General features: G+C 34.3%; 2 protein-coding genes across 9 annotated transcripts in view; both read left to right on the plus strand.

Annotated features, from left to right (window-relative positions):
- Positions 1-12136, plus strand: part of LOC142336015 (trace amine-associated receptor 8c-like) — a 53867-nt gene extending 41731 nt beyond the window's left edge. For all 5 annotated transcript variants that reach the window (XM_075384478.1, XM_075384481.1, XM_075384479.1 and 2 more), the window contains exon 3: positions 10790-12136. In XM_075384478.1, coding sequence (XP_075240593.1) covers positions 10790-11463 — 674 coding nt within the window. In that variant the 3' untranslated portion in view covers positions 11464-12136. The remainder of the gene's footprint in view (positions 1-10789) is intronic.
- Positions 12137-17627: 5491 nt separating this feature from the next.
- LOC142336910 (uncharacterized) overlaps positions 17628-26909 on the plus strand; it is a 71863-nt gene continuing 62581 nt past the window's right edge. Inside the window, exons 1-2 of one of the 4 annotated variants that reach the window (XM_075385890.1) lie at positions 17628-17749; positions 18248-18468. In XM_075385890.1, the coding sequence (XP_075242005.1) occupies positions 18313-18468 (156 nt within the window). In that variant the 5' untranslated portion in view covers positions 17628-17749; positions 18248-18312. Of the gene's footprint in view, positions 17750-18233; positions 18469-26909 lie in introns of those variants that run through there. The other 3 variants (XM_075385892.1, XM_075385891.1, XM_075385893.1) reach the window with 3 other exon arrangements.

Raw genomic sequence — 26909 nt, forward strand, 5'->3', positions numbered from 1 at the left:
AAAGAACAAAATTGCTAAGTTAAAAAGTTTTTTTTTTAGTTTTGTTAAACAATTTTTTCAAAGTCATTGAAGCCATCAGCTACGTACTAACATCAGAAGATCTGCTCATCAATTTGTCCATGAAAAACCGATGAAACCTATCCATTTACAGAAAATTTCATAGGACCCCAACGACAAAGTAAAAATGACGGTTAAAGACAAAATTTCAATTAAATTCTTCAAGAAAGAGGTGTCGGTGCTGTCAAAACGGTAATCTATGTTGTTCAGGATTTTAGTAAGTGCAATTATGATATATTTTGAGCGCTTATAATGTGATATGAGAACTGTCAATAATGTGATAAGGTGACAAAACTAGAAAACGTGAAAAACTGGCAAATATCTTAAAACAAAAAAACTGAAATCTAGTAGTATCAAAGGCAGAAAAGAAAACTTCAGGCTTAGAACCACAACCGAGACTAAACTTCAAATCAGTAGAATGAAGAAGTATTCTTTCTTTGCTGACACTAAGCTAGAAGTTGAACAAATTAAGAAAAAGAATAGAGGAGAAGTTAATTAAGCCATTATTTATTTGAAAATCAATTATTTTTAAAGGTCGAAATGACCACAAACATTCAAGAAAAAATTTAAATGCATTACCTTGGAGCTCCTTAGAAAGCCAAATAGACCTACTACTCCTGCGCTTTGATTTGATATGTTGTGTTCCTTTTTATTTAAAAAAACGTCTTTTTTAAAAAAAAAGACCGACTGATTGCAATCCGACTTCTTTTTGGATAGTAACAGTCCAAGATTGGCCCAAAACTAGCCCTGCTAATGATTATTGTCCGTTAGGAACAATTGATTTTTCGAATGTTGTAGATATAGATAATTTGTTCGTTGAAAACTCAAAAATAATTTCTGCATTTCTGAAAACCAACGAGTGAAGTTAGCAAAAAACGGCGAAGTTTTAATTACAGAGCACCCTCAACGGACGCCGAAGTAGGAATAGCCCCTTCTGAGTCTACAAGGATTGTATGAGTATTGTTTGGGGCTGTACTGCAGGCAAATTTAATCAAAGTGGACTAAAGTAGCTTATTTCGTGCCGTTTTTTGATGAAAAAGGCTGAATTTTGTATTATTTATCCAGAATTTTTTTCCAAAAAATTAAATCAAAACAATCAACAAAGCTTGTTTGTCTTTAAAAATATAGTCAACGACACTATTCTCAAAAATTTTATTAAATTTTAGAAAAATTGACGAAAATTTAGGCGAAAATTCCGGAAAAAGTGAATAAAAACAACGTGAATTCACTCTACTTTTCTCATAAGTTTAAACCTCGATAACTCCCTGTAGAAAACGAAAATTTAAAAAATCTTTTTAGTTCCATATTCTACGCTGGACGAGCTTTCTAATGATACCAGTCTCAACTCTCTACGATGAATATATCGATCGGCGAAAATTCACGGAACAAAAAAAAACCCATTTGAGTATATAGTTCCTCCCCCCTCAGGAGGGTCGGAACAATAAAACGAATCTTCTGATTTTCGTTTTTTACGGGGAGTTATCGAAGTTTAAATTTTTTTTAACGCTAGACTGAAAGACTTGTTTTAGTTCACATTTTTCGTATCTTTTGACCAAAATTTCAGCAATTTTGCTGAAAAATGATGAAGTTTTTGATGACAATATTATTGTGTTAATTTTTAAGGATAGAGAAGCATTGCCGTTTTGTTTTATTGAAGTTTTTAGTTAAAATTTTAGCCAGATTTTTTGGGTTTCAGTCTTTTTGGGTTTCAAATCAAAACTGGCTCCAAATGCGCTTCTGTATACCGCTTGTTTAAGTTGTTAAAATATGCCGGAAGTAGAGACCCAACATCAGCTGTCACAATCTCTGTAAACTCCAATGCAGGCCAGTTGTATAATTGCTCCTTATAGGAATCTTCTGGAACTAAAATTCTAACGGTTTTTTATATAAGTAACTCAACAATTAATACAAAATGAATCATTTATTTGGTTTATTTAAATTTTTCATTTTCTAATGCGTCTTTTTTGTAAACAAATAGAGAAAACATTGTTTTTGTTGGACGCGCAACAAAATCAGGGCTACGTTTGAATTCATCTTGGTTTTTTACAGTCATTGATTTTTCAGATTACATTGGGACGCCGTATTATTCAATATAATTTTGTGTTTTTGTTTTCTTAAATTGATTACTGACGAGATTGATTTTAAATCATGACCCAATTAAATACAGATCATTTTACCCAAAAATCAAGAAAAATGATTACATATAATCTCTACAGAGAAAAGCTCATAACTTTTAAGGCGTTGACAATTTGTGTTCGTAAACTTTTATAGAATTCTTGTGTTTTGACTTTATTTGTCGTTTTTTGCAGTCTCCTGATTTTTCCATTTTCAGCCTCCTGATATATCGTAACCTCAATTTTTACCGTGTGAAATGTATTCCAGTTGAAGGAAAAAAATACTTTCTGTAATGGTTTAGCCTTCAATTAATGGTTTATTGGTCTTCCTACTACGAATTTTCATAAAAAATTTTGTGAATTTTATATATCCCCCTATAATTGAGGTTGTTTTTGTTCCCTTTTAAATTTATCTTCTTAAACACAGCTCTAATTGGCATTCAGAGAATGAGCAAATGAACACTTTTAACGATTCCTAAAAATAGTCATAGTTTTAGCGACTGCGAAACAGTTCTCTCGCAAATTTTTGTTAGAGTTTTTGTTGTTTTTTTTGTTTTTTTGTTGTCGTACTGAATATTTTTGTCAACCAAAAACCTAATAGCTTCTATGGGTCTTTTATCAAATCTGCAAACTGACTTCAGTTTATAACCAGTGGTTTCAATGTCTTTCCAATAGTTTTTTTTAAGAATTCATTTTTTCCTTCACAATTTTTGTTCTCATTATCCTCAACAAGGATTTTGGTCTAATTACTGACAAGGCTTGTCAAGTTTCAGTTGCTACAAACTGAAGTAGGTTATGCTCTAGATGTCTTTAGAGTTAAGAAATGTGTTTTCATAAAAAATTTCGTGAGTTTTCTGTACTGGTCATTATTTGTGGTTCCTTTTGTTGTTTTTTTTCAGAATTACCCTTTACTTACAAAAGCGACATAGTTAAAATTAAATGAGCCCCAAGCAAAACACTTGAATTATTTTGAGTTCTCTCCGTATTTGTTGTTTCTTGTGGTCTGAAAATCAATCTCCCTTATAAGAAGCACAACTGGCTTCTCGGACATCTTCAAGTTAGTCTGTTTTTTTTTCTAATTTGAAAATTTGTGGTTTGTTTGAAATTTTGAAAGTTTTTCTTTGAAAATAACCAGTCGATTAACCAGTGGATTTTTGATTTTTGTCAGATGTATTTTAATTCTGTCAATTTTGAAGCTTTTTGTCTGTAACAACAGGTCGCAATCTTTTTTCTAGTGAACGAAGATCCAGTTTTTTTTTTGTTTCTTTGCCACATTATCACACAAACGGACTGGCCCAACTGGGGAGGAAAAGAGTGAAAATAGAGATATTAAAAGTTCTCCATCAATGGCTTTTGTCATTTTCTTTGTAGCCGTCTGACATTTTATGGATAATGACCGGTCTCGATTGCTCAATTATGGTAATGAACCTTCGTAATGAGCTGAGTTTTTCAGTATTTTTTTAAAATAAATTTGAATTTGGTTGTTTTCAAAAATAGAAACATATTTTTGAACTTTGTCCTTTTTGTTCTTCTCGTTGCCAAGTCTCATTATTGACAGGTCTCATATCAAATCTAAAGAAGAACTAATGAAGTACGGGTTTTTTGTTCAGTTCAATTTCATGTATATAGACATCGAGTTTGGGTCCTATTGAATGTTTGCTGTTATTTAATTTTTATATTTGTCTTGTCCAGTACTCTCATTAATTGCAAATCTCATCCGCCCTCTAATCCAGCATTATTGTTTTCTCTTAGTTTTTCGTCGAATGATTCGTGAATATCTATCTCTTCCTCATTTGGTAGATAATTAAATCAAAACGTAGATGAGCGGTTCGGAACATTATGTGCAAACACTCATTAACGAGCCTCTTGTTTTTACTACTTTTGGCTAGACTATGCTAGCTAGTTTCAATAGATGAGCTTTTTTCACTATCATCCTTTTTTACTTTGAGTTTTGAGCATATATTTAACACACTTATTAATAAAATTTCATGCACAAGAACCAAAAAAACTGAGTTGCTCAACTTAAATTGAGTTTGATTAATATAACGGATATCTATCAACGGAAAAACTCGACGTTAATTTAGTTCTCATTACCGTTGCATATAAATCATGTTTCTCTCAAACTACTTGAAGCCAGGACAATTTGAATTTTAATCTCTATGTGCTACTCGAGATTATAAAACCCGACAGATACAAAAATAGAACAGATTTAATTAATGAAATAGAAAAACGGAAATCACTTGAACATGTTTTGGTTATAATTCCTTATAAAAACATGCGCTTCCTTTATGACCGATTACATAAAACGGCCTCTGAGGTATCGTAAGCTGGCAACGCCCAGATCATGCAAAATTCTTCACTGAATTATATTTTAAGGATGGCATTAATTTTAGTTTTATGAAACTGTAAAGAGAAGTATTTTGCCAATTCTTTGGTGTAAAATGGACCTGTCAAACATGGCTAAGACTCTGCAGAAAAAATGACAACCCTGAAAATTTCTGGGAGCAGAATAACACGGCTATATTTTGAAACATTCTGGCAAAAGGTAGTTCAAGAACCTTCAAGATCTGATAAGATTTCTTTAAGAAAAAGAATTGTTTTGGCAGAAAAAAAATGATGCTTGAAAGCCTGTGAATAGTCTTGCAAAATTCTGGCAAAATATGCCAGATTTTCGCAAGTAATCGATCTTTTTTGGGAAGCGCAATTGTTTTCAGTTTTGAAAATTCGAATTTTTCAATCGAGTGGAGCTCTTAAAATTAAGTTTGAGAGCTGCAAAATGATTTTTTTTGTTTCCTATTATCTTTTCTCCATTCTACAAGGCTTGAAATGATTGGTTGCTAAATGACCTGTTAGTAGAGGACTCTATAAATATAGAAAAACAATCTGTTTGGAGCTTTTCAATCAGAATCTATTTTAGAATTTTAATCAGGTTAATCAGATTTGAGCCGAAAGTTGATTTCCTAGAGTGCAATTTTAAAAGCATATCATTTCGTTAAAGGAAACAGATTATTTCTTCAGGGTAGTCTTGTTAGCTCCCAATTAGACAGGATAGCGAGTAGAGGGGGTATGGGGGAGGGATTCTTGAGAAATCAATTTCACATATATTTTTGACTGATGACAGCCCGACTCTCAGACATCCCAGCGGGGTTTTTCCCTAAATTGGCCAGAATGAAAATGACAGCAAGCGAATATTAATCAAATTGCCCTTTTAATTTTCATCAGCAATTGATGTTTTGTAAGTCCGAATACGACACATTAATTTTATCCTGCCTCTGTAAGGACAGGAGAGATCGATCAACGTCTTTTATTCCAAACTTCAAAATGAAAATGGCTCCTATCAGATAATAGAAGGCATTTTAATAAACAAGACCTCTTTTTAAACTATTTGGCCCAGAAAACTAATAGAAAGAGAAAATTATAGCGGATCAATTTTCTGGTTAATTAGGTTGTATTTTACATTTGTTTTTGACAAAATTTGGCTTTTTTGTCTCAAGTCAAACCGCTAAATTTGGTTTTTCATCTCAAGCTGATTAGGTCTCTCAAATCAGATTTTTTTTTCCAGTCAAATTCTTGTATATTTCAATATAAATTTATCGTGATCGAACCAAAATGCTGCCGAAATCTGAATAATTGTCTACTAATTGTCTTCTAAGAGCAGAAAAAATGGTGATCTTTTCAGGGGGCGCCTACGGTATTTATTCAAATGAGTTAAAAATTCATCCACGCAACAGTCGGCGCTTTTACCAGTCCGAGACAAATTGAATTAAATATGTCTAAAACAAAAAGTCATTGTGGTAATAAAAATGGTAGTATCTATCGGAATGGTAAAAGAAAATGGGATGTAAGAGAAGAAAGACTATTTACTGTTCATTACACAAGACAACCGCCATAGATTTATAGACTTAATGTTACTACTATGCTCTTATTACAAATACAACTTGCTCTTTACATGTCACGTTTAACCTCAGGGGTAAAAGTGAACTAACTCAAAGGGATTAGCTAAGTAACATGTAATCTGCTTACCCTAATTCCATGCCGTCATACATTTGCTCTTTCTCATTTCCCAACAACCCCCCCCCCCACACACACACACACACACACACACACACACACACACACACACACACACACACACACACACACACACACACACACACACACACACACACACACACACACACACACACACACACACACACACACACACACACACACACACACACACACACACACACACACACACACACACACACACACACACACACACACACACACACACACACACACACACACACACACACACACACACACACACACACACACACACACACACACACACACACACACACACACACACACACACACACACACACACACACACACACACACACACACACACACACACACACACACACACACACACACACACACACACACACACACACACACACACACACACACACACACACACACACACACACACACACACACACACACACACACACACACGCACACACACGCACACACACACACACACACACACACACACACACACACGCACACACACACACACACACACACACACACGCACACACACACACACACACACACACACACACACACACACACACACGCACACACACACACACACACACACACACACACACACGCACACACACACACACACACACACACACACACACACACACACACACACACACACACCCCACCCTTCCCCACCCGCAATAAAGTAAAGCAAAACTCAACACTTTTATTTGTAAAAGAAATGTATCATTCGACATTAAACCAAAAAAAACCTACACAATTTATGTGAGGCTCATTCTATTTATCGGAAATGGAATAACTTAAATAAATTAGCATGTATCTGTACCCAAGAAAATAATAACAGCTGACATTCTGTTCATAGTGATTAAGCAGATTAAGCATCAATTAACTTCCTCAATTCAAAAGAAAAACACTTTTTAAATTTCAAGTGTTTCATTGAACTTTTGAAAAATAGCCGAAAAGAGAAAGAAGTAGACGATCTGATAACAAATACGCTTTCAAGGAGCACCAAAAAAGTGCGGCAAAATGATAACCTTTTTATCATAAAACATTTTCCAATTCAAAACAGGAGAATCTATGTTTTTTTCGAGAATCTATGTTTTTTTGTTGTTATTCTTTAGTGTTATCGATAATAAACAAAACGACGATAATAAACAAAACGACAAGTAAACAAGCTCTTTTGTCGAATTTTTGAAACTTTTTTGTATTTCTGAAATTTAAACACCGATAGTTCTTTAAGCGAACCAATCTACAAAAACGTTGAACTTCTAGATAGAGTTTCAAGATAACATTTGCACATTTTCTAGGGATCGCTCGGATCCTAACGAGCTATCTCTAATTTATTCAAGCAATTTATTCAGCGTTGATATTGTCTATAGTTTGAACCGCACTATTATCTGTTTTTTCTCGCAGTAAAACTTTCTCTGAGCGAGATATTTGATGCACAGAAGTTGAGATCTTGTCACAAACTGGTTTCCAAAGGGAGCTAATAATAGTAGAGAAACGGTATGAACTGAAAATTTGGCCATAATTACCCTACGAAAAAAAATAATTTAGCCCTAAAACGTATGGAACCTCAATGTCGAGAATAAAGCCCCAAAAAGTCAGGGAAAACCCCTCTTAGAGAAGTGCTAAGCATCGTTGAGTAATAGGCGATGTTGTTTGTTTAAAGCTAAAATTTAAAAAAAGATTTCAAAGGATCTGAAAAAAAGCAGTATATTGTCACTAATTAGCTCCCCGTTTAGGCTTTTCTAACAAAAAATGGATCTATTCATACCCGGTCCAACGCATGTGCTTTTCGCCAAGGTAGGTAAAATTGTTACAACATACTTTAAGGTACTTTAGAACTACCTACAGATTACGGCTTTTTGAATTACAACAAACAAACACTATGATTTCCAATAAGTGATCTAATAACGTCACCACGCTTTTAGCTTTCCAGACAAAGTTCGGGATAATTAGATGCTGTCTCTTCCACTACGACCCTCTCTTTTTTGGACGTATTGCAAACTAAAATCAAGCATCCCTGATTTTCGAAAACGTTATTCAATTGAATGATAGATGTCTTTAAAAATTATTTTCCTTAGATTTTCACAAAAAGTTCAAATAATCCAAATCGTTTGGCATAAGTTGCCTTGTAACAGTAATTTTAGGGCCATCTGGTTGTCATGAGCCCCGAGAACATAATCACTGACTTGTGTTAATTACATTTATTGCTCTACTTCGAAATAATCGAACAATCCTACCACCACACATTAAAACAGTTTTCTCATGCGTTGTAACATATTCTTTCTTTTTAATTTTTTTTAAATGGTTGTAGACCACTGTGAATTGTTCAGTTTATGATTTCAAATTATTTTCACTTTTTACACGCCTAATTTGAATTGCATTGTCGAAATCTCAACAATTAGTAGCGTGATAGTCTGACAAAAAAGGCATTATTCAAAAAATTTAACATAATATACGCATAACTGAAAAATATGCATATTTTATTAATATGGCATGTAGAAAAGTGTAGCAAAATAGTTATTGAACGGCAAATATGTCCCGCAAATTTGCAGTTTCTATTATAGAATTCTTTATAGGACGCTTCTTTTTAACTTAAAACTTTTTCTTTCTAACCTAAAAATTGTAGAATGGGAGAATAAAACTTATCAATTACATTTTCTGGATGAAGAACATTTTTCAATTTTTCTTATACTCTGACTACGCAGTTTAATTAATTTAAATGAAGGTGAATATAAAGATGTATATGGATAATAGTTTTCAGTTGCTGTCAAAACAAATTTGAAGTTTTTCTAACGTTTTTAATTTTGCGGTGACCTTTATGTCTTTTTTTTGCATTTTGCGTCGTATAAGTTGATTTATTGCTCGTTAATTCAGCAGATGAACTCAATTGTTCATATTAATTACTCTCGAACGGAATTTGAAGCAATTATGTGTGTCTTTTTGGATTTTTTCCTTTTATGCTCCCCAGCTTAGAGGGTGCATATTGTTTGGACCCCCCAAACGCTCGTGCCATATTTCAGCATAATGATTTACTATGTAATGGCACGTGCTCTGTAACAGGGGGTGCATAACGTACTGGGGTGGAGACAAACGGAAGATCCGTTTCTTTATGCAAAATTTTTAGTTGATCGTTTTTGGGCTTTCGTTCTAGAACATTTTTGACTTCTTGAGTGACTTTTTCATGCTTGAGATCTTTGAGTGTTCCTAGTTTCTCTCAATCTGGAATAAAGTTTGATAATTGCCCTCACCTCTTCCCAACGGAATAAGTTTACGTTTATACATGTAGACAAAATATTCATGATAATTTGTCGTAAGTTTTTAAACAATTGAACACTAAACTTTAAACTTTTAGCACGATAAATTTTGTGAGAGAATTTTGTTCTTGTCTTTGGTTGATCAAAATATTCTTTCTTAAATTCCCAAATTCTATTCAAGAATGCCTTTACTGCGCTAGGGTTGATGGTTGAATCTTTGAGTATCTTCGACAGCATTATTGAACAGTTTCGATGGTACTGCTATTTTATAAAATTCACCAAAATCACGTAAGTTTGTCATGGAAGCGCATACTTGACTACAAATTTCCCGAATATAAAGTTATTATAGCTTTGGAGAAAGGATGCGCAAAACCTTTAATACCGGTACGCGATGGCTTCTGATATGTCATTGGACTAATAGAATATTGTTTGTACGGCTATTTTAACGGATACAAAAATGCGTTCGTCGCTAATTTATGATAATTAGCTATATCTAAAGGCCATAAAACTGAACCCCAATTTTACGTGGTCAAAAACCAAGTAATATTGGGGTTGAACGCCATAAACAATTTTTGCAATCTTATCCAAGTCTTCCCTACCCGACACCAAATGATTACCTTTCAAGATTCTGGCAGAAATCTCGCAAGAATCTGTCAGAATCTTTAAAGATAATCGTTTGATTTCGACTAGGGTTATTTGAAGTAACTTAGCGGAGAAACTTGACTGCCATAAACGCGACCATTAAGAGACGCATGACAAGTACATAGCAAGATCATATTACATAAAACTTTGTACAGCCTTCATGATACCATACACAGTTCTTAATTGCAAAGGTTGCCCCAGGCTTCGATGAAATCCCAGATAATCTAGATTTCGTACGCGTCTGCATAGAATTTTGAAGTGTCTTTAGAAGAGTCAGCTAACTTTGCTTGAAATGTGAACTTTACAAGTTTTAAAATTTGGAACTGTATAGAGCAACATCTGGTACTCTAGAATCTGACGCTGCAGACATGTGGCATTTAAATACTTGCGCGAGTGCAAGTTTTTAAATGGCACATGTCTGCAGCGCCAGATTGTTTCAAGTGATTATTTCAAACAAGGACACATGGCTCTGCAAGGTCAGTTTGAAATTTTGGCTGACGTCGGGAACCGATATGCCATTTCGGGGAATTCCAATTTTTATCATTGTTTTCATAACAGTCAATATTATTGTGACCAAAAATTAGTCCGATTGTTATCTTTGAGTTTAGAAAACAGACAGCAAAATTTAATCATCAATATGCTTTTCAGTGTACTTCTCGATAGCAGTCGTGCTCCTGTGCATTCTGTACGGCGCCATTTTGAAAGTGGCACACGAGCAGCAAGTCAAAGACGAGAAGCACAAAGCCGAGTACTGCAGCCCAAATTCATCCAGTAACAACGGCACCTCCACCCACCTCTTAGGAAACGGAACCCCGGCATCCGGAACCGATTCTTCGTCTAAAAACCGAGAAGCTAAAGCGACCCGTCGGGTCATTTACGGGTACATGTTTATCGTAGGCACCTTTACAGTCACATACATTTACGCATACGTTATGGCCCAAATAAGACACAACTTGGATTACTGCGATATGGGTTATGACAAAACGAGTTGGTTCTATGTTTTCTTCCTGTCCTCAATTGTCCTGCAAAACATAAACGCCGCTTGCAACCCTATTGTGTACTGCTATTGTATCTCCCATTTCCGAAAGGCGTTTAGAAAGAACATTGTTCAAATTTTCACCTGTTTCCGAATGTCTGGCGAACGCGAGACCCAAACCAGGTCTAGTTTTGTCCTGGACGTCCCAGATGACCGGAAATCCTTTGCCAAAAAGTCAACAACTGAAAGCATCTTCAGGAATTCAATATTTGCAAATGGTTCAACTAGCCGAAGTTCGCCAGCTCGAAAGATGACGACAACTACAACGATGCAATCGGGCTGCTAACCAGCTTTATTCACTCAGTTTAATATTACCTTATTTTTTAAACTAATTTTCGCTGTCATGCTTACCGGTTTGAAAAGTCTTCAGAAAATTATGTCACCATGATCAAAGAATCTCCACTGTTTTTTTCTAAGTTTGCTCAAAATGGCCAAAGTTTTGAAAAATGAGTTCCTTTAGAGCGCGTCAAACGGGCCATAGCAGCATTTATTTAAAAATTGAAGTACATTCGGTTCATTTTCTTTCATTAAAGTGCGCTAAAAATACGTAAATTTTGCTATTTTCTTCAAATCACTAAATTGTAAATTTTGAAATGTCTGAACTCCGTACTTCAGCAACGTGAAGCGCGGATCTTTTCCTTTTGTGCCCCCTCCAAGCGTGGTTCTTAAATATTTTTCTAACAACACCAAGCGCACGTGTATTAAAAACAACAAATGTTGATTTGTTGTTTTTTTGTGTATTAAAACAACAAATTTTAAATTACCAGTATAGCCCAAACACCCTCTCACACTGGCTGGCAATTACGGGAAAAATTCCGAATTGAGTTAGCTTGGAACTCAACCGTTGTCTATGTGTGAAAATGGACTTTTTGCATTTTAGTGGTTTATAAATGTTATTTTGATGCAAGTTTGAGCAACAAATCTGGCAAACTGAAAAAAAAAATCGGGTATTTCCATTAATAGCCCCTCCCCTTGAAATTATAGCCCCCAATATGGGGTACATTTACAGTAAAGGGGGATTATGACCGTATATACGTTTATACATAGTATGGCCACTAAACTGGGAGGGCGCCACAATGGAAAATCAATCAATCGCAAAAACGATTTCACATGTTGCTATTTCTTCGTTTTCTCTGCTAAATGTTCTGATCAGATTTCAGTAATCTATTCTAAGCATCACCCCCTCTCCTGTCCCACCCCAAGTTTTTCGCACCAACTCTCATACTTTTAGCACAAATTTTTATAATGAATGGTTTTGTATAGGGTTTTATAATAAACGGGTTTTGTAATTTTTTAGTTATATGGAGTCCTAAACGGGGAGGGGGGTTATTCCAGGAAACAGAATAGATGAAATCTTAGATGTAATGCTAATATGTTCTTGCTACACTACACACTCCCCTTTCCTATGATAAATTCTGCCAAATTCAGTGATGGAATACAATTATGCTACTTAAGTAATTACAATTGTGTCATTAATTGGACTGAACAAATTTGTATTTTATAGAATTTATGTTTTATAGAAAAAGAATTCAAATTTTGTTCAATATCCCATTTTCCTGCAAGAAAATCAAGTTTCTTTGTATCGGGGGAAATATTTGTCATCTTTCTTGGCGTAAACTATGCAACTTATTTTTAATCACCACCTTCAGCTGCAAACAATGGCTATAATGTAAATTTTAGTGGCTACAGTAGCAAAATATAGCACAGTAATGTTAGTTATCTGAAATTTCTGCCTGTTAATGACATCAAGTTCGTCTCAAAAAAGAATTAGAGTTCCATCAAGTAATGGCAATGAGGAGAAATTATGAATTTTGTCACAAAGTACAATTGCAGAATTTAGTAACTTTGAAACTGTCAAAGTTAAGGTCCTTGACATTGTACAGTGTGCATATCGGATTGCAAAAAAAAATAATCTACCAATCAAAAACGCTTACAATAATTGTAAAGATAAGCGGCAAAAAAGTGACACGTTTTGTCAGTACTCTTATACGCTTACAACCGCCGGTCACGCGTTGCAGACGCCTACAAAATAATAGTTTTTATTCTGAGTTTTTTCGGAAAATATCTAAATTCCTCTCGACACTTGTTCTGTTGTACATGTTTTAAGATAGGTAGCTCTAAGCATTTGCAAATCCAATGACAGTAAACGCTAACTATTAAAAGTTAGAGACATCCGTTGCCACTGCAGAGGACGTAATTTTAATTGCGCAAAAACTATCAAAAAGTCAGCCACCTTATCGTCAATATTCTCCACAGTTATTGTCGGAGCCTTCGATGAGTAGATATAATAATCTATCTGCGACCAAATTAACTCATACTGTTCGTGGGGTCTCTATTGTTTCTCACTTCTCCACTTTGCAGGTTCATTGTTTAACAGTGAACCTTCAAAGATGTAACTGAATTTAAAAAAAGCATTTGACATGCTATATTGAAGGAAGGAGGCGGCTTCGATATGTTGCAACCTTCTGCATTCCTGCTTCCTTCTGATGTTGTTAATTTTTTAGGTAAAATTCATATAGCACGACATAAAGTAACAGTCAACCTTTTTGACGCAGCCAACTACCCAGAATATGCAGAACAAAAAATTGTGACAAAAATTGGATCAAAAATTTACAGTCGAAACCCAAAATATCTATCCATCGGCATTAAATTTTAAAACTGGAACAAGAGATCACTTCGTCTGAGAGCACCCTGACATCTATTGCAGCTGGTACTGTGGTACATTTTTGATCGAAGAACACTTGAGAAGCAATTTTAGCAAATTATTCTCAACCCAAGATTGTTTGATTACGTGAGACTAGACTGAAAAAAGTTGCTAAGCAAGGTTTATATAATTTTGTTGTTTTCAATTGTGTGCGGAGTACCAATAAAAAAACAAAGAGGGGGAAAGGCGTTGGAAAGTTATGCAGTACTCAGCTTAATCACTGTTTTTCTCGAGAAAATGCATAGTTCAAAATCAAACAACAAAACAACTTTAGAGAACAAGAAGTAGTGCTTCCGCATAGAGTACACGAAACAACTCAATTCTCACTCTTTTGGCGCTTTTGGAGCAGTGTGTGGCTCACATTATCATAATGCACCCATCAAAAAAAATTAGTGTGTGGGGACGATACTAAAAATGTATTGGCTAATACAGAAGAGAATAAACAATTGACTTGTTTAAAGTTTGACACCACGTTTTGATCTTTTTAACGGGGATGACATTGAACAGAAACACACCCAATTCAATTTTCTGTATTATATGGGCTTTGGCTACTCTTAAAAGAAAAATAATAATTAAGGGGCCAAAATATAGTGATCAATGAGCTTTATTCATGTAAATAGATTTTTTGCGTAAAAAATCAACAAAAAGAAGCAAAATGAAATTTGTAAATAGAATAAAAGTAAATGACGTCTTGCTGGACGCTAATCACTGTCTATAGAAACAAATTTGAATCTACCGCCGGCATTATTTTCAATTAAATCAAGAAAGAATAGCAATAATTTATTGAAATAACTAAAGACTTGACAGAATAGCTTGTGCCGGTTATTTCATACAGATCAAGACACGAAAATAGATGGATAGGATAACTAGAAAGGCTAGGAAGGCATTTTCGAAGAAAGTTGGCCCTCTTAACGGCTACAAGAGAAATACAAAGAAATCAATGAGCAAAATTTAAAGCAAATAAAAAATGATAAAACTGGCGGTCAGAAGATCAATACTTTGAACATAAGTTATAGTTGCTAAGTCAAAAAAACGTTTAAACTTTGACACTTTTTTCAAACTAATCTTGCTTATATTGTGTTTGCCAGGTGTGCAAACTAAGGCTAAAGAGGAGTACCTGAAAATTTTTCCAGCTAACATATGGCACACTGAAAACAAATTATTGACTTAAATGGACAAAAACGTTCAACATAAATAGGAAGCACGGGGAATCTAAAGGTTGGTGTACTATGTCATCTCTTGATTCTCATATATGTAAACGACCTGCAGGTAGATGGGGCAAAAATCTCTTTTTACTTTTTTTTGTCCACAAAAGTAAGCTACTTCATTTGGGAAATGTAACTAAATGTAATGAAGGTGTAAATTTAAAACAAAAAATCTTGGTTAAATAAGAACAGATTAACACTAAATAGCTACAAAATTGTTCAATAATTTTTTAAATTCAAAACAGGGAAAAGGGAAGAAATTCTTTAACTAGTAGAAAAGCTACAATTGGCAGACAATTAAGAAGGACAACTGATAAGGAACTGAATGTACAAAGACTATTAGAACGTGCTTCAAAGGTAACGTCTATTATATATCATGCGTACATTCTTCAGTGTCAGTCAACTAAAACAGTCTTATGAAAATACAAACACTCAAACATTTTAGCAAAATGGAGTGATGATTTATCGCGCTGAAAACAAAAAAATTTCAATCAAAATTGTAAAACAGAACAGATAACTCAAAATTGTTTCAAGCGAAAATAAATTCAAACTTTGTTAAAATTATAGAAAAGTTTAAGATATGTTTAATTTTTTGACTTGAAGAATTTGAAAATTCACAGATGGGAATCGGAATAACCCGATGTTGGTAACTTCACAACAAGAAAAGAAGTTTGAATGTTGGAATCAGCAGTAGTAGACTGATAGTTTTGAAAACCAAAGAAAAATTAAAGCCAAACAAAAAAGTCTGAGAATATGGCATGTCTCATTCCAATCAACGTGTTCATTTTGACAAAAAGTTTTTCATATCTATAGCAAGGGGCAAATTTAAGAGGCTGAAAATTTTGGTTCCCGACCTTCTCGATTGATGTATAAGGAAATATTCCTAAGGCTATTCCGCTAGCGTTTTTGATCTCAAACAAAAACTGTCAGGGCTTGTTTTGTTTCTACGACAATGCTGCTTTAAATCTGGATTATATATCCCGGTTTTGACTAACGTTCACCAGACTGAGGCTCTCCAATCCATTATTGGCCTCTATAGGGACAAAACAGTAGTTTTTCGTGACGCTCACTTAGAAATTGGTTCTCTCAATAAAATTGGAGTAAATCTCAGATACAAACGAACCGGAGAAAAAAAGTCTTCTACTATTGAGTAAAAAACTCAGTGTAAACATGTTGACAAAAATTTTGAAAATAGAAGACTTGTGGAATTTAAAATTAACTTAACTGTTTGTTTCTGATTGAAAAGTGTGGTTAAAAGGTAAATAAAAGAGAGAACGTTTTTAAATCAGGAAAAACGAAATCCGCATAAATGCAAATAGCCCAAACAGAGAATTAAAAATTCTGTACAGACGAAATTCTATTCTTCTAGTTTTTGTCTGCAAACAGAAAAACTATCGTCAGAACAAACAAGTAGGGCGACAGGCGCTTTCAGCCTAGCCATCTTAATACGTTTTTTCAGCTGTGGATATAGCTCAGCGCAGATGGCAAAAACAATTCGTTTTCGTTTCCACTTAGGGATATGCATTTTCTTAAATATTCGTTCAACAGATTTACAGCATAAATGTCATGATATCATTTATTTACTAACTTGCTTCTACATCTGATTGTTGGCCAGAAATTTGTGTTAAAATATGCAGAAAAATTTGAGTATTTTTTATTGTCACTTTATTGTACTTAAGAGAGAGAGAGAGAGAGAGAGAGAGAGAGAGAGAGAGAAGATTATCGGGCAGTGAATTAATATTTTTCCCCGTAAAAGCCACCGTTATGTTTTGCGACAATTAAAACTTTTTTGATACCATTTTATTCTATTTTTCTGGCATCATGAATTCTCTAATTTTAGTGGCGTGGGAAAATTTCTGAATTTATTGTACTCTCACAAAATTTTCGTAATAAAAATATGATAAAACATTTTTCTATCACTCTTAGATTGGAAAGACTAAAATATTAATGCAATTTTAACAAATTCAGCAGTTTTCTCCTGAATTTTATCTAATATTCAAAAGTATTTGTTTGTATCTCGCTTCCTTTCGCCGGAAGGATCTTTTTCCCGCAAAATTTAACGGGATTCCTTTTCCCCGTTCTTCCCCGTTTTTCCTTTCAAAATTTTCCTTTTTCTTCTCGGAAGTTTTTATACTGAAAATCCCGCGGAACTTTTCAAGTTTTTTCTAGTTTTCCCAATGGGAAAAATTAGCGCCCCGCTGTTCCAATGGGAAAAAATGGGATCTAAAATATACTTACATAAATTTTCAGATCCGATTTTTCCCATTGTTAATTATATAGGGTAAATAACGGGGAAAAATGAGAACGTGCAAAAATTTTCGAGAAACGACGCCCCGGGTCCAAAAAGATGTCGACAGTTGTACAATTTAGTTGTAAAATGGTTAACACTTTTTCATTGTCTCTTAAAAAGTACAAAATTTTTACTGTTTTGTGTTTTGTGCAAAGCAGTCAGTTCAACTTATTCGTTTGTTGCAATTTTGAGCTAAAATAGAGTGTCAGTCAGCATACAAGCAATTTCATGACAAACGAGAGCTTCAATAACAACAAACAAACAAACAAAGAAGAACTGAACATCTTTACGTCTTACAACCGATCATGAGTTACTACATGAATTGCTAGAAACTTATTCAACTTTTCCGAGTTTCAACTACGCCAAATGGCAGGTTTGACTACTCAAAACGCCTTTTTTTGTTTTAAATTTTCGGTGTTTATTTCTAATTGCTGAGAAAATTTGGCATTTTGGCGAGCATAACTGTTTTATTAACTCTCTTTTAAAATATGCAAATTTCAAACAGTTTCAGCTAAGCTCTGTTAAAGTTGGTCGCTTTCTCTCGTTAGAGCCCCAAAGCATTTCACACAAAACCAACCAACCTGTTTAAAACTCCTCCCCATGTAGACATAATTTAATCCCCACGGAATGGAAATTTGAGTGAGTTATATTTTGGAATTTCCAGGCCTATACTAGGATCTTGCGAGATTTTTCCAAAGGATGCTTATCTTTCACTCAAAGATCTTGCAAGCTTAGTTTTCCTGCAAGAAAGCACGGAATGGTTATCTTGCAAGATCATGCAAGAATTTGTAAATTAACCGTCGACTGCGGTAATAAGGGCTTGGGAAATTTACATTCAAACCTGCGTGAATCGTCATGTTAAACAACCAAGATGATTGCTGATCTGGGATCCAACTTTACCTCTATTATATTGGTGGCTACAAAAGATAGATCCTAATGAGCGTGAGTAGCTTTAACAACCTGAATGAGGGCCAGGCCAAGAAGAGGAGTGAGGTGCAGCCACCCACCTGGTTCCACCCCCAGAACCCACCTGTTGTCAAGTTCACAATCCTTTCTCACTGGAGTTTCGTCAAGGGAGCTGTTCTTGATAAGGTTACTGCAAGACAATTCTGAACCTATAGATCGCGCTTCACTCAAATCTGTTGACCTGACCCTCGCTGAGGTCACAGAACGATACTCGATATATTCAGATCCAAATAAATGCATCCAATTGGATGCAATTGAGTCCTGCATTAATGCACAGCTCAATTGCGTCCAATTGGGCGCATTTACTTGGACAGTGTTTCAGACAGCTTAAATTTACACTGTCTGAAACACGGTCATTGCACGAAAGCCCGGACATAGCCTATTTTTAACGCACGAAAGTGTCGATATGACCGCATGAAGCGTTTGCCAACGTTTGTGGCCACACTACTGTGCGGCAACTGCAAATTAACAAGACGGCTCTTGCCCAGAATATTCCATCATACCTCTCAAGGTTGCAAAAACAAATTTAAATTATCTCAGAAAAATTGTTGGGAGTATCCTAAAGCAAATTGCATGAATTGGAAAAAATTAATTGTAGTGTTTGGACTAAATCAGATGACCGTCTTTTTTTTCGCATACAGATACGAAACCTACACATTCTAAAAAAATAAATGCAAAAAACAATTTGAAAGACGCAGACACACACATGCACACACAAACACGCCAACACACAACACAAACACACAAAAGCACACAGAAACATTATTTTTTTTCAAATTTCCTTTTCGGCATTTGGTGTTTTTTGACTGGAAAGCTTTCTCACAGTTATAGCAAATATTAGGTTATTTTCTAATTATTTACGACATCCGACAGTTTTTGAACTGTATTTGTTTTTGAAGGTTTTCTACCTTTTCAAAAGTCTTTGACTATTAATTCAAAAAGGCCGATTAACGGGGTCCGAATATTACAACCAAACAAAAATTATCTTTCAAAAATGTCAATTGACGGGGTCGGAATATTACGTCGAAACAAAAGTTTCCTTATTCATTCCATCCAGTTACAAGATAACTGAAACAGAGTAGTTTTTCAGTAAATTAAGCGCGTTGAATTATACCGATACAGTATATCAAAACAGTGCGGGCTGCTACGGATCACACAATACAGGCTCTTTTCATGTATGGCGATTTAACTTGATAAAAAAATAACAAATCTAAGGCAAAAATATATGCCCAAGACCTGTTTGTGCTTTAAGTCTCAATTTAAGGACTGGGGGGCTGAAAGTGTGAAATTTATAATAGAGTAAATAGACAAAAAATTACAGGCTTACTTATCACCAGTTGAGTGGTAGTATTATCGGAATGAGCTGGGAGGCAATCGTTTTCACACTTCTTGTTGCGCGTTGATGAATTGTTAAGTTAATCGAGAAAACTTAAAAAATAATTTACGAAGTAGTTGTTTATTTTGCAAGTTGTTGTTTACTGTTTAAACAGTATAATTTTCAGAAGGTATTTTATTCAAACTTTACTGAAAAGGAAAAAGGGCTGTTTTCTGAGGTCTAGCTCAAAACACTAATAATCTCATCCTGCTTCTTTTTCTCAATATTATCAGCCAATCACCTGGCCGTTAGGGGGCGCAAAACTACGCTCACGTTTATAGTGAAACGGTTTCCTAATTTTCCTATTGGCCGAGAACTCGAGAAAATTAACTCTGCTCATCTCACGAAATTATTGTTGTTTTTTCCTTTAAAAATATTTAAAAAGCGGGAGCCTTTCAGCCTGTTTCATTCTTGCGTAGGCGCCTTAATTCTTCTACTTCTGCTCTTGTAACCTTAAAAAAGTGTGGTGGCAGTTATTGCTTTTCATCAGATGCACCTGCATTGCTTTTAGTAGTTCCCTTGAGTTGCAAATGTCAGTAAAAGAGCAAAGAAATTGAGCAGTATAAGCGGCGCCTACTCCTATTTAGTTCTAGTTCAAGTTTGAAATTGGTCCTGGATAATCCAGGCCTAAACTGAGGCTCGTTTTTTAATTAGGAAAGTAAAGGCTCAATTGCTAATATATTGCTAGCCTAAGCGCGCGTTAATTTGTTCGGCATTCATTTGTTGAGAGCATTCAAAACCAAAATTATATGACAAAAACTTGATGCTGAAACCAAATGACAGAAGGGATTCTTACCATCCGTTTTGATTTTTCTGTGACAATTAAATTCATGATTCGTCTCTTATCTTAGTTCAATCATTTAGCTTAGTTGAAAAATCAGGAGAAATTTTATCCACGAAAAACGAAAAAAAGTCGAAAACCGAAAATTGATGAAATTCTGAACAATCCGGCATATTTTTATTTTTGGTCGGAAAATCTTTTGCCAGATACACAAACTTTTAACAACGTTAATGTCTTTGCCCTGGTTGCAATCAACTTCAACGTATTTTGCCTCGAACGAAAGAAAAGGATAACGGCATAAAACTTTGCAGCTATTTTAGTTAAAATTTTCATCCATTTAAACTAGAGGTCACGTGACCCAAATCAGCTTTTCAAAATTGCTTTTTTTAAAAAAAAATTCAAAATTTTTATTCCAAAGAAAACCATTGTTATAATTTTTTTAAGAGAAACAGGCACGCTCAGGTTTGTTCTGATTCAAAATTCTAATCAATGAACAGTTCAAGTTTAGATTAAAAAGTGACGGTTTTGCTCAATGCAACATTTTATTGCAAACACATCGGTGGAGGGAAAACTAAGTAATTTTGGAATTCAAATTAATTGACACTGTTTTTACTCCAATAATCATCTTGTACGCAATATAGTAAAATTATTAGAAGAATTTGGTCTTTAGAATTCCCTCTGAATACTGAATATTTCGAAAAGTTTTGGACAAACTGGATGATTTTGAAGTACACTGATTATGAACTTGACAGTGGGCTAATGAGGTGGCAGTGCAATATTGGCTGATCAGATTTCACAATTGAGTTGATCGGTTAATCGGCTAATAATAAAACTCAAATTATGACATTATTTTCTACTTTTGTACGTATGACTTAAACAAGTACTTTAGTAAGGGGGGGGGGGGGGGGTTGAACAACACTTACGAATTTGTGAACTACTTTTGCAGTTATTTGTAAGTAGTTCCTACAAAATTTTTCTCGCTGTACTTATCCATATGCAAACGTAAGTAATCATAATTAACGTATTGCTCGTTTTCGCTTTCTCCTCCTAGCTGTTGAAATTGTTGACGTGCTCACAATTGTGAAAGTACGTGTAGTTAATGAGGTTCATTAATAACATATGTATAAACATAGGCTGCAAGTTTTTACTGACACCAGAGTGCAAAATTGTCTGAATTTCGGTTCTTCGCATGTCATCAATTTGACTGTAACTGATGAAGACAAAACAATTGGAGAGATTTTTGATCTGATCACGCTTTGATCCCTTTTAGAGGTTGCTTTATGAGCTACATTCTATTCTGAAATTTCTATACTATGGCATCATGTGCTACCCCAACATCATTAAAAGGGCAACTCACTAGAGCTGCAACTCCATGGACAATTATTTATGCTCAAAAAAGATTTCTTATGCAATGGAGTACAATTATTAGAGACATTTGATCTTCAGAATTCCATCTGAATACTGTGATAAATAATTAGATACACCAGCAACTTTCCGACCCAAGTTAACCACCTGAGACGAAATTTTGAAAACATACTAAGACTTGTACAGTGCCTTTGAAAACTTACAAAACTTTGTACAGCTCCGCTTAAGGCCGAAACAAGTTTTCTACGGCAACGTAGAAAAAAGATATAATTACCAATTTCTAAAGTTTGACTTCTTAAAAAAGATAAACAATGAAACGCTTACACCAAAGACGTCATTTTTATTTACTTTTTTGGTACTGGTTTTAACTTTTCTCACCACTGAAAATTACGAAACTTAGTACGGCGCCGTTTAAGGGCGTACAAAGTTTTGTAAGATTTCAAAGGCATTGCTTGCAAGATATAAATTGTTCTGAAAATACATCCTGTAGTCATAACAGTTTGCTTCGAAAGAGCTTGATATTACAAAACTTCTTGCTCCCCTGATAAGGCCGCGAAAGATTTTGGAAGTTTTATTAGGTTTTGTTTTTTGAATATTTATTTCTTTAAGTATTCCCAGCTGTCTTAAAACATCAGTTCCATCAGATCCAAGTACTAGGAGACCATGCAAACTCTAACATCCTGTAGTCGATCTTAAATAACGTAAATACCCAATTTTGATATCTAATTGATGTAATATTCTCATATTGAAATAGTTTTTTGTTAACGGAAGGCGCATTATTGCTTTTTAAACTGAAAGGGAAGACAAAATTGGAAGTTTATGATGAAAAGGCCAAAGAAAATAGAACGTTCTCTTATACGTGCGTGTTTTTTTGTTTGTTGAACCGTTAAACCTATAAATTATAACAAAAAAACGGCACTTCCAAAACTGCACGATTTAATTGAATCCATTGATAACTCTCATACAATTTTTCAGCAGTATCATTTTCATTTAAAATTGGTTTGTCTTTTTTTTTCATGTGATGTCTCGTTTTGTTTGTTTTAGAGAACTACACGAATAAGGTTGTTGCCTTGCTATATCAGTACTCCTATAGTTAATTTCAGTATTTCCGCTACTTCCAGTCCAAAGCCCGGGATGAAAAAGCGTGAGGTTTGAAGCACACAAAGCATACGGGATAATCTCTAAAAGTCGGTTTTTCAACTTGACTCGGGACATTTTTCGACATTTTTGGACAGTTTTTCAGCAATATCATATGTATAACCAAGTTGATATGTCTTGGTTTTTCACTTGGTGTGTTGTTTTGTTTGTTTTGGAGAACTGTTTGTGTGCTGTTGTTACCGTGCTAGATCATTAACCCTATAGTTAATTTAAGTAACTCGTACCAAGCCCGGAATGAAAAGTGGGAAGGGAAATTACACAAATTGTACCGGAAAACTCTAAGCAGTCAATTTTTTAACGTAACTAGAGCCTTTTCCGACAGTGTTCACTCTATCTCATTTTGAGGGCACATTAGTAATCTTGGTTTTGCCTTTCTACGGCACCTAATTAGTATTGTTAAAGCTTTAGCACGGCATCTTATAAAACTTAGTTCGGCCACAGTAAAGTGCCGCAGTAAGTGTGACAAGACTTAGCACGGTTTTTTCTAAGACTTATACGGTGTCGTAGTAAGGTCTTAGTAATTTTTTTTTCCAAGTCTCGTCAACCTGGGGAAGGAAACGACTACGTTCAGAACTTTTAGAGTATGGCATGGCAATACGACTGAACACGTTAAAAGAAATGCTTTACAGGCGTCAGCTAACAATTTAAGCGAAATTGTGAAATACATATTAAACTAATTGTTAATTCTCTTACAAATTTTTTAATCGAAAGAGCTACCCCAAATCATGGACATGCAAAAATCAAAATGAATCTGCAATTTCCACGTATGTTTTCTTGCAGCTAAAATCGTTAATCCGTTTAACGTCGTGAACATAAGAAGGGTTATATATTAAAAAGGGTAATAATAATCACATGCCGTGATCTTTTTCATAGTCGAATAAAACTTGACTCGAACTCATTTGTTGTTATAGATGAACGCATAAGAGAAGTTTTTTTATTCCGACTCCACTTTTAGCGAGGGAAGGAACTATATACTCTAATGCGTTTTTTTGTTCATTCAATTTTGGCCGATAGATAAAAATTTTGTATTGCATTCTGAGTGCTAACTTTCGAAAGCCCGTCCATCGTATAATATGGAAATGAGAAGATATTTTATATGTTCTGATTTTCGGGTTAGATAGGTTTTTGTTCTCGTTTTCCGTATTTTTGACCAAAATCTTGTCAATTTCGAGAAAATATATAAAAATTTTAACTAATTTTAGAGCGTTATTGATTTTATCTTCAGGGATAAAGGGGGCTGTTGAATTGTTCGATCTAAATATTTTGGTTCCAATTTTTGCTAATTTTTTTTACAAAAATCAGACTTTTTTGTCAAAAACGGGGCCAAATATTCATTTTTAGCCCACTTTCATGAATTTGCTGGGGGTAGACACCTTAAAACTGCGGCCATTTTTTTCTGAGCTCAAAAAAAGAGCTAGTTGCTCTCCCGCTGTCTTTAAAAATCTTCTAAAGTTAAAATTTTGCCAGATATTTGCAAAATTTAATCGCGATAATTAAACGCAATGAATTTTTTTTTTGATATACTGAAAAACTTGTTTAAAGATTAATCTACTTCGCGACCATGTGAACTTTCGAATGTTTTCTTAGTTGCGCAGGGCTGATATTGATCTCACCATGGGTCCTTACAGTAAACAACATTTCAGATTTTAATGGGGCTCAGATTTTTTTTATAAAAAGTTTGCATTGTAGTTTTTCAAGCAAATAACTGATAAGAGTTACAAATCAGGGCTCATTTCTTGACATGTAATATTTATAAAAATGAAATCCAACGAACATATATTATAGTTTCAGAGTAAATCTCATGGTTTTTTTGTCCCTGACCAACTGATTTCGTAAAATTTTGTGGATTTTTTGTGTTTTAAATTCATTTTTTCGTACTTCTTGTATTCCAATGACTTAGTCAGCCCCATCAATTATCCATATGGCTTTTGACTTTGAATCATTTGTTTTAGTCAAATGTTGGTGAATTTTAGAATTTTGTCACTATTTTTTATCATTTCTCTCAGCTTCGGGCGTAGTCTTAATTAAAACCGGCAAACAGTGTTTTCCTGTGAGAAAAAAATGTCTGTAACGGTCTTTTATTTAACTAGTGATTTCTTGGTTTTGATACTACGAGTTTTTATTTTTAAAATATTTTTGAGCTGAATTGCAGATTTCGTGTTCATTTTTTTGTTCTTGAATTATCACTTTATTGACAGGTCCACCTGAAGGAAAGCTTAATTGAAAAATTGAACAGGGTAAAAAAAGCGTGTCTGAATATGTTAATTGGTTTTTTTAATAGTTTTATCTTTTAGGCTGAGCCACAAATCTCTCGTAAGAATGCTTCCACAGGACGTATAACAACCTACTATTTAAACCAATCAGTTTAAACTATTTCTTTTAATGAAATTCTATTTATCTTTTTGAGAAAAAAAAGTTTTTTCAACTGTTTCCTTTTTGCTTTGATTTTTGATGATTTGCGTCTCTTGCAGATAAAATCTTATAATTATATTACCTTGAACACTGTGGTGTCTTTAAATTGTTTGTTAAATTTTGGCTTCTGCCTGTAATTGTTAATTTGTAGTCTCATGACATTGTCTCCTTAATGGCAGGCCCAATTGGTTTCTTGATGTGTTGCAACTTAATTGGTCTCTTTTAATGAAATCTTATGTCTGTATATGTGCATGAAATGATATATTGTCAAAAACATAATTGGATTTTTGAGCTTTGCCATATTTTTAAATTGTTTTCTGGTTGAATCGTAGCATAGTCTTTGTAATAACAGGTCCCAACCGTTTTAAGTGAGCTATAACTCAACAAAAAACGGCCTTAGTTTAAACCAATTGCTTCACTACTGTTGCTACGAGATTTCACAAAACGTTTGAGATTTTTATATATTTGTACATTTTACACGTTTTTTGTTTTTTTAAAATTAACATATTAATGGTAGGTTCCATTGGCTTATAAATATTGCTTAGTTCAACATTTTTGTTGCTCTTAGTAACAAGTTTTTGGTTTTAACAGTTTCACTGCCATTTTCGCGCAAAGCTTAATTTTTCCAGCATTTGTCCTTCTTTTTGTAATCGTATGACGTACACTGGATAATGACAGGTCTCTATTGCTTCCCATGGAGATATAAATAAAGATTTTAGTGGTATCAGTTCATACCTAATGCCTGAAACACTTTGAATTTAAATTTTTTCAAAAATAGAAACGTATTTCTGAACTTTTCACCTTTTTGCTATTTTTGTCGACCTGTAATCAGGTCGCATTTTGGACAGTTCCCATATCTTTTCTATTGAAGTTCTGGTTAAAAATTTTATTTAGAGTTTATCTGATGCGAGTTTGATTTTGTTATGATTTTTTAAAATCATAGACATCGAGTTCTGGTTGTAATTAGTGTTTGCTATTCGAATTTTATTATCGTCTTTTCCAGTAGTCATTTTAACATCAAATTTTATCGGCCCCCTAGCGTGGCCTTATTGTATTCCGTTATTGATTAATTGAACGATATGTTTTTTGAAAATTTGTTATCTGTTCATCATTTGGTAGCCAATTAATTCAAGAATGTGGATGAGCGGGGTCGGAACATTATGTGCGTACGAACATTATCGAGCCTCTTTGTTATGTTCAAAATTACATGACCAAAAAACAAAATTTGGGATAGGCTCACCAAATAGAAAAACATTCTCGATGGCATATCGATCCTCTTAGGTTATTATTTTTTTTTTAGTTTTTTAAGCAATTCAGCCGCTTTTTTCTTCAAATCGAATGCTTGGTACAACATTTTTGCTAGCCAATTATACGTTCACCTAATTTAAAATGACAAACCAAGAATTTGAACTAAAAAAAACGTCGATCATATAAAGAAACGTATATACCACAAAATTCTTTTGGCAAAGGCTTTTT

Source organism: Convolutriloba macropyga, chromosome 3 (genome assembly GCF_964194025.1).
Source record: "Convolutriloba macropyga chromosome 3, txConMacr16.3, whole genome shotgun sequence".
Taxonomy (NCBI): domain Eukaryota; kingdom Metazoa; phylum Xenacoelomorpha; order Acoela; family Convolutidae; genus Convolutriloba; species Convolutriloba macropyga.